General features: G+C 40.0%; 1 protein-coding gene across 3 annotated transcripts in view; it reads right to left on the bottom strand.

Annotated features, from left to right (window-relative positions):
• Positions 1-15109: 15109 nt before the first annotated feature.
• foxp4 (forkhead box P4) overlaps positions 15110-15476 on the bottom strand; it is a 99488-nt gene continuing 99121 nt past the window's right edge. For all 3 annotated transcript variants that reach the window (XM_070549303.1, XM_070549304.1, XM_070549305.1), the window contains exon 18: positions 15110-15366. In XM_070549303.1, coding sequence (XP_070405404.1) covers positions 15219-15366 — 148 coding nt within the window. In that variant the 3' untranslated portion in view covers positions 15110-15218. The remainder of the gene's footprint in view (positions 15367-15476) is intronic.

Here is a 15476-nt window from a genome sequence, read left to right as displayed (position 1 = left end):
TCTGTGAGAAATGTCTAAATGAATGGTGGTGCTGCCTGTGTTAATGTGTTAAATGTCATGCTTAAAAAATAGTTTTCGAGGAAAATATTTACTTTACAGAAAATACATTTCCCAAAACGTGACTGAAACTCTCACGAAGCTCATTAACAGAACTAGTAGACTTAATATTCCTGCACTGGTGCTTTGGAGGAGAGAGGATGGCTTATATCTAGCCAGACTTCTATTTCTGTAGCTTTTTTAAAACTGTTGGTCTGTTTCTAGTCCTCAGCTGAGGACAAACAGGTGTCTGAACTTACATTAGATGTCAGGCTCTGTCTGGACACACACAGGACATGTGAGACTAGATGTAAAAGTGAGTAAAGGTGAACTCCCAGAGGTTAAAGTGGAGCACGAGAATGAGTCTGAAACTTCAGAAATGTGGAGAGAGAGAGAGAGAGAGAGAGGGAGAGAGAGAGAGAGAGAGAGAGAGAGAGAGAGAGAGAGACAGCGAGAGAGAGAGAGACAGCGAAAGAGAGAGAGAGAGCAAGAGAGCAACAGTGAGAGAGAGAGAGTGACAGTGAGAGAGAGAGTGACAGTGAGAGAGTCAGAAAGAGAGAGAGCGACAGCGAGAGAGACAGAGAGAGAGAGACAGAGAGAGAGGGACAGAGAGAGAGAGAGAGAGAGAGGGACACAGAGAGAGAGAGACAGCAAGAGAGAGAGAGAGAGAGATACAGACAGAGAGAGAGAGAGAGAGAGAGAGAGAGAGAGAGACAGACAGAGAGAGAGAGACAGCGAGAGAGAGAGAGAGAGAGAGAGAGAGAGAGAGAGAGAGAGAGAGAGAGAGAGAGAGGCAGAGAGAGAGAGACAGCGAGAGAGAGAGAGAGAGAGAGACAGAGAGAGAGAGACAGAGAGAGAGGGACAGAGAGAGAGAGAGAGACAGCGAGAGAGAGAGAGAGAGAGAGAGAGACAGAGAGAGAGAGAGACAGAGAGAGAGGGACAGAGAGAGAGAGAGACAGCGAGAGAGAGAGAGAGAGAGAGACAGCGAGAGAGAGAGACAGCGAGAGAGAGAGACAGCGAGAGAGAGAGAGAGAGAGAGAGAGAGAGAGAGAGAGAGAGAGAGAGAGAGGTGAGAGTAAAATGTGGTTCCAATCATTCACAAAGATGCTTTTGTTCTGTAGCTGAGGCCCTCTGTCTTCATCTCTCTCTCTGTAGCTGTTTCTGCCACACAAGGAGTCAACCCAGAGAGATAGAGACCTACCGCTCTTGAGGAGGTTTCCTACTCATGAGATGATGAGACAGCACCTGCTTACCTGTGAAACCAAGATGGCACCCAGCCACCCAGTGTGTAAGGTGTGCTAGTAGATAAGTTTACTACCAGATTTTTAGCCTGTTTTAAGGTTCCCTTTTGTTCCTGCAAGAATTTCCTCTGGCTGCACTGATTTTCCTCCTCAGTCTGGTGCATTGCATGCACGCTGATAGATGCATTTAAATAAGATTTGGATGTTGTTGCAGATTCACGGTAATCATCAGCCATGGACAGCTGTCAGACTCCAGGAACAAACACAATATGAATCTCTCATGAGTTCAGTTTTCAACTTTTTTAAAGATTATGACTAAAGACACAAATATGCAGAACAAAAGTCCTATAAACCCCTTAAAGTACTGGAACAGAGGAACAGACATTTAAGGCATTTAAAAATTATTATCACTCAACAACAGAGGAGCAGAGACTCTAGTAAACAGTCAGCTGCTATCAGTTTTTGTTAATTATTTAACAAAATAAGTCAAAAATGTATTTTTAAAGTGTAAGTTCACTGGGATAACCATTTTAGCTTGCTATTTTTGAAACATGGCTGTTGACTCTTGAGTTTCACATGCAGGCTAAATGTGAAAATAGTCTTCTACCACTATTTACTGCATTAGTTGCCAATACAATATGGACAGGTAAACAATCAGATTAGAAAAGGCAGTTCTACATGACTATTACAACCCGGCTCATGGGACTGCAACAAAAGGAGGAGGTCTGGACACAAGGTTAATGTTTAAGAGTATAGATCTTTTTGATTAAAACCAAGCCTCTAAAAGGCCTCACCAAAAAAGCCGCACAGGCAAGAGAAAAAGGGACAGGAGCTGAAAAGTGGGAGTTCTTGGAGGAACTCTTTTGAGAGGGGAGGTGTTACAACCCCTGCTAATGGAAGAAAACAAGAACCCATCCTCTTAGGGGGCTGCTGTGCCAGTGCAACCAGCTGATTGGCTGCTTCAGATGTTTCTGCCGACGTCTTTCTGCTTTATTATTGGTGTGGCTGTGTGCAGCCTGGATTTTGTATGAGTGGCTGCACCTATGCAGCCTAAAAGTGGAGGGACTCAGGAGGATCAGGAGTTGAGGCTGATCAGAGGGAGTTCCTTTGGGAACTCTTGCCTGGGTGGCTTTTTTGGTGAGGTCTTTTAGAGGCTTGGTTTTAATAAAAAAATAAAAATATACTCTTAAACATTAACCTTGTGTCCAGACCTCCTCCTTTTGTTGCAGTCCCACGAGCCGGGTTGTAACAAATGGGGGCTCATCCGGGATCTTTTGTTCCCACAACCTGACTTGGATGCATGTTCTCTGGTTTATCATTCTTATTACTTATGTTTTACATTTTGAATAGTTCACAGCCGCTCCATTCTGAAACCTTGGTGGTGCATGGTGTGGGAGCGGGGAGGTGACACTTCAGTTGTGCCCTGGAAAACGGATCTGAATGATGGATCATGAGAGGGGTTGATCTTCAGTGGGTTAGAAGAACCCACTTGGTATGGGACGTCTGACTGGGACGCTACTCCAGCGGCCAGGTGGTCGCTCTGTTGGAACCCCTCCCTTCTCCGTTTTTCACAGATGGAACGCTCCTGCTGTGGAAGCCTGCCTAACGACTCTGGGAAAAGGAGGTCAGAATTCATTATCTTCTCGCTGTGGAGTAATTCTTTGTGGTTAAGACTTTGATAGAATCATGTCTGGGAGAACGGAGAGAGCAGACAGTGGATCACCATCGAAGAGAGAGTTCGGCTGGACCCTGCATGATCAGTGGATGTGGGACTTTTGGGCACCATTGAGTCTGCATCATCAACCCATCACTGATCGTCACCTTCCCACTGCATGTTGTTCCACTGAGGGAATTTCAGAAGTGGGGGTTACTTCAGATGGCACCGTAGGTCTTGAGTAAAAGAAAAAGGGGGGATATGTGATGTAGTGTAATGAAAGTGTGTGAACTGGAGAAGTGTTATGGCCCAGGGCCATTTGGGTTTTTCCCTGTGTGTGTGTGTGTGTGTGTGTGTGTGTGTGTGTGTGTGTGTGTGTGTGTGTGTGTGTGTGTGTGTGTGTGTGTGTGTGTGAGGAGATGCAGCACCTGTCTCCCATCACACTAGATTGCCTCCCAGTTAGACTCCCCCAGCTGTTTCTGATGATCAGCTCTGCCAGCAACATAAAAATCAGCCAGCCCTCAGTTCAGGTAGACAGCAGACCAGAGAGGTTCTCATTTGGTTTTGTTAAATTAAGATTTATGTAACAACTTTGGTGGGTGCTTAGAAAATCTCTCTGTGTTTAACTTTAACCCTTTTAAGTGTAAAGGTGACTTTACACTTTGCTTTGCTTTAAATAAGACATCACTCGGTTAAGGAAATTATGTGATGGTCTTTCGGAGTTTTATTATTGATTTGGCTAACGAGAGAGTTTAGTTGTTACTTGTTTTGAGTTGCTGCTGATGTGTGCTTGTTTTGCTAATCTGTGTTTTGTGTTTATATTTATGTAAATAAATGTTGTTCACTTTAACACGAGAACATGCATCCTCAATTGTTACCCCGGGCCCCCTAGACAGCCTGGATCGTAACAGTGACATTGAATATTAACATTCATGGAGTCCCCCATCTTGGCTCGCAACAGGATAGGCTGTTGTTGGTTTATCATCCAGGAAACAGCAGAGGACGTCTCGGCTAGCAGAAATAAACAGTTAGCATTAGCAAGTCAACAACAGGGCAGAGCTCCTTCAGGCTTGTGTTATTTATGGAGATGAAACATCAGTGTTGCAGAGCAAACATAGGCAGTGGTAGAGTCACGATGCTGTTATCCAATCAGAAGCAGGATATCCGAATATCAGGATAAAGGTGTTTTCTGCACCTCTGCTCTGGCTCACTTCTACTTCCTGGAACAGGAACACCAGGGCTTATTTTCTACAGAGATCAACTCACAAGAAATTCATTTCAACTAGAGAACATTGCAAATGTGCGGATAAAATGAGAACTTGGTCTTCAAGTTCTCTGCAAAAAGTTGCTCCTTTGCAGCATTTTGTCCAATGTTGAATTTTATTTTTTTTACTTTTGACCGTCAAGAAATGGTGCATTTAATAAACTATAAATTCTGAGTTTAATTAAGTAATTAATTAATTAATTAATTAAAAATATATTAAATACATTAATTAATTAATTAATTAATTAATTAATTAATTAATTACTGTATTTAAATATATTTTTTGGAAGAATTTTACAGGTTGCAATGTTTGCAGTGCTGGAAACATTTCCTGCTTCTAGACCTCTGATGAATCTGGTTGAACATTCTGGTCTTACAATAACAGCAGCCACTAATTCAAGATTTGACTGACGCTGGACACACATGTGCTGGATACACATGCGCTGTCACAAATGCGTTTGTTTCAAGAAGTCAGCTGGAGGAGAAAGTAGCTTCAGACAACAGGTATTGGAGTCTTATTTCCTGATATTTGGGCATCTCACCTCAGATTCAATAACAACAACATGACTCTACCACTGACTCAGTTTGCTCTGCAGTGTTCATGTTTTATCTCCACAAACAACACAAGCCTGAAGGAGTTCTGCTGTGTGGTGGAGTTGCTAATGCTATCAGTTATCTTATACTAGCAGAGACACTGTATCACTTGGATTATTTTTATCCTTGACACGATGTACAGTTGCCTTTTGTTGCCATAATAAACATTTTTGCTGGTCGTTTTCTTCGTTTCACCTCTTTACAAACAGATTAAAGCCATTTAATGATGTGAATGGTCCGCATACCATCTACAAAGCAACTGAGGTATAAAAGAAGAAAATGGTGCAGATTTATTTTTATTTTCTTAATATTTTTATGCAACTCAAACACATAGAGGTCTTTAATTTAATGACTTTCATTCTCATTTGTACACATATAGTTTGCTGTCACAGATTTTTTTAAGTTTATCTGAAAAAATATCATGTTTGATCTTGTTACTGCACTCAATTTGATTGTTTTACTGAAACAAATGACAGATGTCAGAAAAATTCAATGCATCTCCAAGCTTCTTTTCTATGAATAATAATGAGTTATGCATAAAGGTTTTTGAGCCCTAATGGTTTCACCTTCTATTTTCCTTCACAATTACATTGTTGACACATAAAAATGAAAAATGTTCGAAGTTTTTCTAACCAATCTCAGAATTAAGTGATTAAGAATTAAGTGTGGAAAAGATTCAAAGGAAAAAAAATATGCTGGTTTGAGCAACAATTTAGAAAGAAGGAAGCGTAAGCAGATCCATGTGGTAGCATGCAGCAGCAGATAAACGTGTTGTGTTGTTCCCAGCGTCTGGAGGACGGCCCGCTGATTCAGCCACAGACACGGAGGCGAAGAAGGGAGAGGGATGACAAAGTGAACCAAGGCGGCTCTGAGTGAATTTATTTTATGACTCACAGGGTCTGCCTGGACCTCAGTGCTCTCCATGCTGTTGGGACTCGCAGACATTCACACCCTCTGCTCACGCCCTAATCTCACAAACATGCATATTGATGTAGCATGGCATGTTCATGCACATGGACTGGCAATCAGATGCATCACTCTGCAAACACACACACGCACGCACGCACACACACACACACACACACACACACACACACACACACACACACACACACACACACACACACACACACACACCTGATGTGCACTCTGTCCAGATTAGCATGAAGAAAAATATTTCTTTGCCACAAACCTCCACTTTGTGCCAAAAATAATCTGCTTTTTTTGTTTGTTGCTCTGCTCCTCGGCTCACCTTGTACAAGTACATTGTGCTAAAGTTTCTGCTCAGTATTCAGAATGCTTAAACGCTAGTGAATGTGTGTGTGTGTGTGTGTGTGTGTGTGTGTGTGTGTGTGTGTGTGTGTGTGTGTGTGTGTGTGCAGACGCGTGTGCTTGCGGCTATATGGGAGGCTTAGAGAAGGGGGCTCTCCCAAAACCAAATGTCACAGGGATTTAAGTGTCATGAGTGAGTTTGCTCCCTGTGGAATAACAGAGAAGTTCACTAAAAGCACAGGATTAAACAAAGTTTCAACTTTCCCAGAAAAAAAAAGCATTCAGCCACTTTCCATTTTTCCTCCCTGTGGCAACACATCCACGGTGCAGAGCTGAGGTTTAAAGATGAGCTGCAGGGCAAATGACTCACCTGCAGAAAAGACATACCTGAAGAGGAAAAGGAAAATGTTTCTAAAATAATGCAAATATATATTTAAAATTTGCCACTTTTTTAGTGATTGCATGCATTGGAATTCCCTAAAGGTGTCCATCCACCTGTTTTCATGTCCTTCTTCTCCACAGTCAAGACGTCTCAGAGGTTTTTGGTGTTCTGCGCTCTCTGGCCCACCCTGTTGGCCGTATCATGTCAGTGGAGCACGGGGCTGTTTATTGCTGTTTGTTGAGATGCTGCTTGTGTTTTCTGGTTTGTTTACTCCTCCTGGTGGCTGCTGTCTGTATCACAACAAACTCTAACCTCAGCCAAGGCCTGAGTGACGCTGGATCAAGTTTGCATTAAACACCAGCAACTGAAGCAGACGTCTTAAGAGGTGTGCTTGGATAAGGGGTAATTAATGTGACATGATTTAGGCTAATGGTTTTTGTACAAGAAACTTTAAAATGACCAAATTATCAGATAAAAGGTTATAATTTCTCCCACATGAAAATCTGAATAATAATAGTAATAATCCATTCATCCATCCTCTGAACCCGCTTGTCCACGTGGTGTCATGGGGGGGGGGGGGGGGGGTACCTATCTCCAGCGGTCAATGGGCAATCAGGTAGGTCACACCCTGGACAGAGAGCCAGTCCATCGCAGGGCAACACAGAGACACACAGGACAAACAATCACACACACTCACACCTAAGGACAATTTAGACAGACCAATCAACCTAACAGTCATGTTTTTGGACTGTGGGAGGAAGCTGGAGTACCCGGAGAGAACCCACGCATGCACAGGGAGAACATGCAAACTCCATGCAGAAAGATCCCAGGCCGGGAAGCGAACCCGGGACCTTCTTGCTGCAAGGCAACAGCTCTAACCACTGCCCACCGCGCAGCCCAATAATAATAATAATAATAATAATAATAATAGTAATAATAATAGTAATAATAATAATAATAATAATGATAATGATAATAATGATAATAATAATAACAATAATAAACAAAAACAAAATGAAGAAAATTCATATTTAGAAAAGCTTATTTTAGTTTAGGGTACCAACTCTCAGAGGTGGAGTTGTCCTCAGACCAAGAAAGGAAAATAGAAACAAAAATGAATAAAGCAAGGATTTATGGATCTGATAAAACATAGTTTAGCCAAAATTAACTCTAAAATATTAAACTGATGAACGAAGACTGTCGCGTGGTTTCTGTTATGCCATTCATCCTAAACAAATGGCTGTTAGCTGTGCAGAAAAGAATAAAATAAAATGTGGAGATTTGTATAAAAACCTCCACCTTGTAATAAACTTTATGACTGAAGAAAACGCGTGGGCGTTCCTCTTGCTAATGGAAAAGAGTTAATGGTGTTGGCAACAGCTGTCGAGCAAAAAAAAAAAACTTTATTGTGAAAATCCTTCTTGTCTCACTTTTATGGCAAGCCATTTTATCATTTGCTAAATAAGATTATCAAGCGGACTTCCACAGTTCAGTTCTTCCAAGTCAAAAATAAACGCTTCAGCTATAATAACGAGTTTCTTTTCAGATATCCAAATTTAAAAATGTTCCAGTTATCTGATATCGAAACAAGAAGCTGCAAAAAACAAAGCATCTGTATTCATGTTACGACAAGTTCAAAAGCAAAGTTAGACATCATTTATTCAAAAAATGACCTAAACAGTATAAAAACAACACACACACACACACACACACACACACACACACACACACACACACACATATATATATATATATATATATATATATATATATATATTTATATAAAACAACACATAACATATAAAAATAACTATGTTGGGATTTTTATGAAGAACTTTGTGCAATTTTAACATTCATGTTTAGAATATTAAAGTAACTTCTGTGTAGACCAAGGATCAAGGGTCAAGTTGCTCCAGGATTCTATTTTCAGACATTACATCAGAGCTTAAAATACTTCAGATTTAATTAAGTACTTGAATACTTTCTTGAAAGTATTTGAAACTGTAACTGTAATTTATTGCATTGAGACAAGAGAGTGAAATAACAGTTTTTAAGCCTTTCTGTACTCCTGGAAACTGGGAAATCTGGAAAACGTCTCTTAAAATACCTGAAAAGTGTTTAAATATGATTTTGACTATTATGTGAGAATTCATTCAAGATGTGAGGAATTCTGGTGGATTCCTGGAGCTGAAATCAAAATAACACAAGCATGAGAAAAGTGTTTGTCCTGAGAGGGATTCCCTTCTGAAGTCAATCAGTCTGTCAACAAGTAAACAAAATAAACAAATAAAAGTAATGTTGCGTTAACGAAAGGATGTGGTAGTACCGTCTCGGTTAGAGATACATTTCCAGTTTAGTTTTGTAAACATTTTAAAACCAAGTAGCATAAAATTGCTTTAATTGACTATTTATTGTTTGGATTTTTGTCCTTATTGTATTTTTATTTTTATGGTATTAACCCTCTGGAGGCAGGCGTTTGCAACCTTTAAACCTACCTGGTTACTGCACATACGTATTTCATGAGCATTTTTAACTCAGAAGTACCTGAAGGACTTAGTTGTTCGTCCTTTTTACAAAACTTATTTTGAGCCTGAGAGGGTGGAAACTAGCATCTTCCTAAATCTGATTGTTCATTATTGTGAAAAAGAAATCAATGCAAAAGTAAAAGAGGTAAATCTGCCACAGTCATCCGTCCACTGTGTGTTGCTGTTGTCATCTAAATGTGTCAGACTTTTAAATCTGATGAAGGAAACATCTAAACATCTGACCTGCCACAGAAACGGCAAACATACACAACAATAGATCAAGAGTACTAAGATCTACTAATTTAGAAAATAAAATACCTATAAAACAATATAAAAGCAATACATGTGGATAGAGTAATAATAACGACAAGTTAGGTAAGTAGAGGGCCTCACACGTGCTTCATCATAATCTGCTTCTAGAGCAAACATGATTTAAATTTGTGCCATTTCTTGTTTTTATTTATTTATTTATAAATATACATATTCATATAAATAAACTCTGCAGACAAAGGAAAGTGTCCATTAATCAACATCCAGTCAGATAAATAAGTCTGGTACTGCTGCTGCTGATGGTGATGATGATGATGATGATGATGATGATGATGATGATGAGGATGATGATGATGATGAAGAGGAGGAGGTACAAGATGCCGAATCCATTAAGTTTAACCAACATCTCTTTAATTTGCAAACCCTTTCCGAGGTTTAAAACCATTAAAAATGTGAAAATAATGAAATCTAAATAATCTCTCGTCCCAGATTTGAAAGGGATTATGTATAATTATTGCATACATCTACTTCTATTCATAATCATTCTGGTTGCAGGGATCTGGTCTGAATGGATTTATAAAGGGAACAGGTGCCTCTGGACTGTGGGAGGAAACCAAAGTAGCAGAAGAAAAGAAGAAAATAAAACGAGGATGAGAATAAAGGAACTAGTGCTGAACGACTGCTGCGCCGTGCAAATAAACTAGAATTAGAATTGAAGTCAAAGATTTATGTTGTTATACGTTGAAATCAGATTTGACATTAATGGTGTTTCTCTAAAGTGCAGAAGGAAAATTTGTGCAGTGTAGAAAATATTTCTATGTAAAACCCAAACAAAGGAGAAGAACACAACCAAGGACAGTGTAATAAGTATTTTATTGCATTTTATAATGCCATTGTCAATAATTAGTACAGATTACATGCAACTAGACCTACTGTACAGTTTTTTATTGTCTGCATGGACAGACACAAGAAGATTCAGGTTACAAATACACAGATATATGTGTATGTGTGTGTGTGTGTGTGTGAGTGTGTGTGTGTTTTTATACAGCATGAAGGAAAGGGCAGTGACTGGCATTACATGGCTACCCCGGGGAGGAGCATCGGAGGGCTGGGCTCATCTGTCTGTCTAAAGCAAGCACCCAGTCCCTGTTCCCGCCTTGTCCTCGGGTCACACTTTTCAAATAACAAGAAAACAAACAAACAAACAAAAGAAGATAAAGAGGTAAACAGGTAAACTCAACTAAGAATCAATAAGAGTCACTGCTGAAAATGTACACACGTTCCTAAGGTTTAACCAGAGGAGAGCAGAAGTGGTAGATCCATCAGAGTCTGGGACCCTGAACCCTCATGTGACACCTCAGAGCTGTCCAATCACACGCTAGGATTTCATCTCCCTCAGTCCTTGAGTCAGACACCAGCCACTGGGTGCTGTTGTGCAGATGGATGAGGAATAACAGCTGTCAGTAATGGAGATAAGTGAAATTAATGAAGAGTTTTGGAAGTAGCTCATTTTTTTATTTTTATTTATTTTTTATTTTTATTTGGTTGGTTAAGGTTGTGGCATTGGTTTAGTTACAGTTTGGTTACAGTTCCTTAGTTTGGATTAAGCCATGTTGGCTCACAATGCCTTTGGTAGTCAGAGCTGCACCTCCAGGAGCCATTGCACATTTTGGTTTTGGAGCTGAGCGAGAGGAGGGGTAACAAAAGTGTCGGTTAATAGCTTTACAGCCACCGGTGAGGGGTTAGACTCTGGGACGGCCTTTTGGCTCCTGCAGATGATTGACAGGTCTGTGTGTCAGAGTTCAGCCGAGGAACAACAGAGGTCAGAGGTCAGAGGGAGGGGTCACACGGAGCAGGAACTAATGTGGCACTAAGAATCCCCAACAGCACTGCCTTTCTATAGCTCCACTGTTTTTGTTAAAGCAAGAGAGGGGCTACATTTTCTTACTTAGTTTTTCCTCCTTCTCTTTTTTTTCCAGAGGTTTTGGTCCTGTCTTAGAGAGAGTGAAAAAAGTCCTTCTGAGGTATCAATACACAACGAAGAAACTTTTAAGTTTTTCCTTTTGTTGTTCGTTTTTTTTTCTTTCCATAAAAATGCATAAATGCAGTACAGAGACAAAAAAGTATCAAAATAGATCTAGCTAAGATAAATATACAAACAAGTCATTACCTAAACACTGATCTAAATGTAATTCTTTTTTTTTGATAATACACCTAAAAAATCAGCGTCCCAGACGTTTTTTATATAAAGAACAGAAAAATGGAATCGAAAAACAAACTATAAAACCAAGATACCTGCAGCACTTAATATGATAAATACATATACTCAGCATTAGCAGTACAGCAAAGGAATCAGAGATGGAAGGTTTACAACAAACAGGTGCAGAAAGGCAAATAAATCAAATCAAAAGAGCAAAACCGGAAAAGAGCAGAGAGAACATTTACAACTGAAGAGTGAGCTGTGATGAGAGGATTTCTGTAGAAAATGCTTCTGTTTGAAGGTTAAACCTTAAAGCACGGATGCAGCAGTTCCTCCTGGTCTGGATCTCTCTGTAGGGGTGAGTTTTACTGGGGTTGCTGATGTCTGTGGGTCTTTGGATCAGTGAAAGGTCTGAGCTTAATCGTGCACACGTGAGTGTGTGTGTTTGCAGGACTACCTCTGATGATCAGCTTTGGTAAAAAGTCTTGGTGCTGATCAGAAAACTTCTCATCACCTCATAAAACCCTTTCAGAAGAGAAGAGGTGTGGTTTAAGGAGAGGTAGTCGGTATAAACACCGTTTTTGTTGTTGTAGGGCTCGAGGAGACACACAACAGTCTTCTCTTTGCTATTTGTGTTTGGATCAGCCATTAAAAGAATTTTGGCATTTCATTATTATTTCTTAGTAAAAATAAAGAAAAAACAACATTATAGAGCACTTATTCTCCCACTAGCTTTGTGTTAAACAGTTTGGAAAAGGAGGTAGTGTTATTTTTGGTTTTTATTTTGTTTTATTATTATTATTATTATTATTATTATTATTATTATTATTTCTCCACTCTGTAAGACAGCCAGCCTCTAATGTGACAGAAATCAGTCCCGTTGAAGCAAGAAAACCCCCAAAAAATAATTTATCTTTTTTTCTTAAATAAGAAAGAGACATCGGAAGTGCAAGACAAAAACTGTGAAAGCATGAACCCATCTTTGAATAACTACGCAAACCTTGTTTGTGTTTAATATTAGCGTTATTTATTAGTTTTAGCTGTTGCCTCTTTATTCTGACACTGAGAAATAACTCTTCTCTTTCTAAAGGTCAGAGTTTTCTGAACCAAGATGGAGGATGTTTTTAAAGAAAAGTGTTTTTTCTTCCTTTTATTGTCTTTAAAAAAAAAGCGTACATGTAAATGTACGCAGGACCTGTCCCAAAATGTTGATTTAAACACAGTTGGGTCTGTGTAAGTGAGAGAGATGGGATTTCACCATTTTAAGTGCTTTTATTTCTTTATACTTTGTTTAGTTAACTTCCGTTCTCAGGTTTTTTTTGTTTCCCAGAGGAACTGTGCGAAGTTTTCTTTAATACTAGTCTTTTCTTTTTATTTTTATTTTTTTGCCTCCAACCTAAAGTGTTCATACTGAACCCTCTCCAGATCCTACTCACTTTGGTTTTTGGAATGGTCAGCACTGTAAGCAGTGGCGCCCCCAAGGGGTGGCCAGGGGTGGCCACGGCCACCTCTAAGAAACTGCTGGCCACCCCAATGGACATTCCAGGGAAGACCAGTGTTTTATAATAAGTCATATTAATGTTCACACAAACTATAAATCTATCTTATTAAATGAAGACATATTGGTAAAAATCGCAAAATTTGGGTAAACTTTCCCAGAGTTACCATGAGGATCAATTTGGTGTGCCACTCCAAAATTTTCTCTGGCCCTATGGTCACGCCTATGAAATTTTTCTGGGGATGCCACTGCCTGTAAGTCATGGAAATTCAACAAAAATAAAGTTACGCCAGTACAATACGAGGAACTAAAACTTGTGTTTTGTTGTCTTTTGGCCAGCTCTTCGAAACAAAAGAACACAAAAAGAAAGGAAATGAAAATAAAGTACAGGATTTTTGGTTTTCTACGTATTTCTTTGGTTACCTGTAACAAAAATAAAATGGGAATAGATAAAAGGACAAAAATAAATTTGGCATGGCACAGTAGAGAAAAGTCATGCTCTGACACTCATAGAGAAAATAAAAAATAAAAAATCTCACATGCTTTTCCTTTAACACAAACTCACACAGTGAATCGCAGCTAGTAACACAGTAACAATTACAACCATAGAGAGCTTAGAGTCGAGGCTGAGCAGAGTTGCCACATTTTGGTGTCCCACAGAAAGAATTCCCCCTAAACGACTACTTTTTAAAAGATTTGGACACAGTTGTGGGCAGAACCTTTGTGGGATGAGGTATTCTCTGACTGCACTTATAATATATATTTATATATGTTTTTTTAAAGCGTTACAGATACTTTTCAACTAAATATACAACCATAAAACAAGTGAGAGTGATAAAGAAATGAAAAGAAAACCAGCGATTTTGGTGGTTAAATAAAAATGTCTGGATATTGGCAACTTTTAAGTGCTTTTTTTTTTTACCAATTTTCTCACCTGCTACACTTTGGAAAAAAAAACCGGAAGAAGGAGAAGGAAAGTTGGGACAATACTGCGCTTGTTGTTGTTGTTGTTGTTTTCTCCCCTCAATACTTGGAATGGTGCGAACAACCAGAGCAAATCAAGCAATACAAAAACAAAGACAACATCTTTTTTAGAAGAGGTACGTCAAAGCAGAGATCCACAACTGGAATATTGATCCTCAAACATAAACAATGATAATAAAAATAAAAATATACCTCAAATTAAAAAGAAAAAGAAATGACAAAAGCTACACTTTTTTCTCGTTATATTCCATAATCACTGACAGTTTTCTTATTTTTTAAAGTCACAATGTTTCTGTAGACACGTCCTCCCTTGTTTTTTCTCACTGCTTCTCCTCTGTAAGTGTTCCATGCTCATCCACGGATGGAGGAGAAAGAAAAGACAGCATCAATCGGTCTTTTTCCTGCAGTCATCATGGGGGTAGGGGGGTGTGGGTTGGGATGTAGTCACGTTAGAAAAAATTTCTTCTTTTTCTTTTAAAGCAGAAGTAAAAATGTTTAAACGTCGTCCGAGGTTCGGGCTGGGAGCTGGGTCGCCCTTGCCTTGTGCTCACACGCACAGACCACTTCCATCAACTTCCTTCTTTCCTCTGCATCTCAGAGCCAGTCGGTTTAATCAGACTGTAGAAAACAAAGAAGCAAACGACTCAAACAAGAAGAGGTGTCGAGCCCCCGGTGACTGCTCCCGGTCTATATACACATGACCCTAGGTGTGTCTGTCTGCTTGTTGCACACACACACACATGCGTGTGTTTTTACCTCTACTGGTATAAAAACAGCTAGCCAAGCCGCCAGAGACCACAGGGAGAAAGAAGAAGGGCGTGTGGTGGGTGGGATGAGGAGGAGCGAGTGAGCGTCCATGCCTCCTGCGATCTAAAACGTGATTCTATCCAGCCAGGATGACGAAACATGGGTGACAAGTAAACACGAGTGTGTATGTGTGTGTGTGGGTATTTTTGTGTATGTGTGTGTCTGCACACAGGTTTGGTGTGTAAGTGGTGTTACACCTCTGAGCCGAGTGGAACACGTGGAGGTAAAGCAGCGCTCCACAGTCTGGTTTTTGCCTCTGGAAGGTAACAAAAGTCATCTAACCCTGTTTGGAGTTTCTCAATGTCTTTCTTGGTTGCTTGAACTTTCTTTGAAACCATCCAAAAAAAAATCTTCTTTTCCTCTTTCTATTTACTCTTGAATGTTCTGTTGCTGTTGTTTTTTTTTATGTATTGTTTCCTCCTGGCACCGGGGAGAGGGCTCAGGGAGCCAGTGGAGAGAGTCCCGTCCCTCTGGCCCGTTGAGAGTCCGTCCTACTCCAGCTCCTCGGTGGGAAGGTCCTCCTCCAGGTCGCGTTCGTCGCTCGGCAGCGGCAGGCTGTGTGTGATGCCAGCCAGGAGGGACACAGGCCGACTGTCCTCCTCAATCTCAGTAGGCTCCTCCTTCACATGAACCGGGTGGCTGAGAAGGGAAGAGGAGGAGAGAGGAGAAGGGGGGAAATGAACAACCTGATTTTAAACATGTAAATAATACCGATTATTATTTTCTATATTCATATTATTATATTCATA

This window comes from Nothobranchius furzeri, chromosome 3, assembly GCF_043380555.1.
Source record: "Nothobranchius furzeri strain GRZ-AD chromosome 3, NfurGRZ-RIMD1, whole genome shotgun sequence".
Taxonomy (NCBI): Eukaryota; Metazoa; Chordata; class Actinopteri; order Cyprinodontiformes; family Nothobranchiidae; genus Nothobranchius; species Nothobranchius furzeri.
This window is presented reverse-complemented; position numbering and strand designations above follow the sequence as displayed.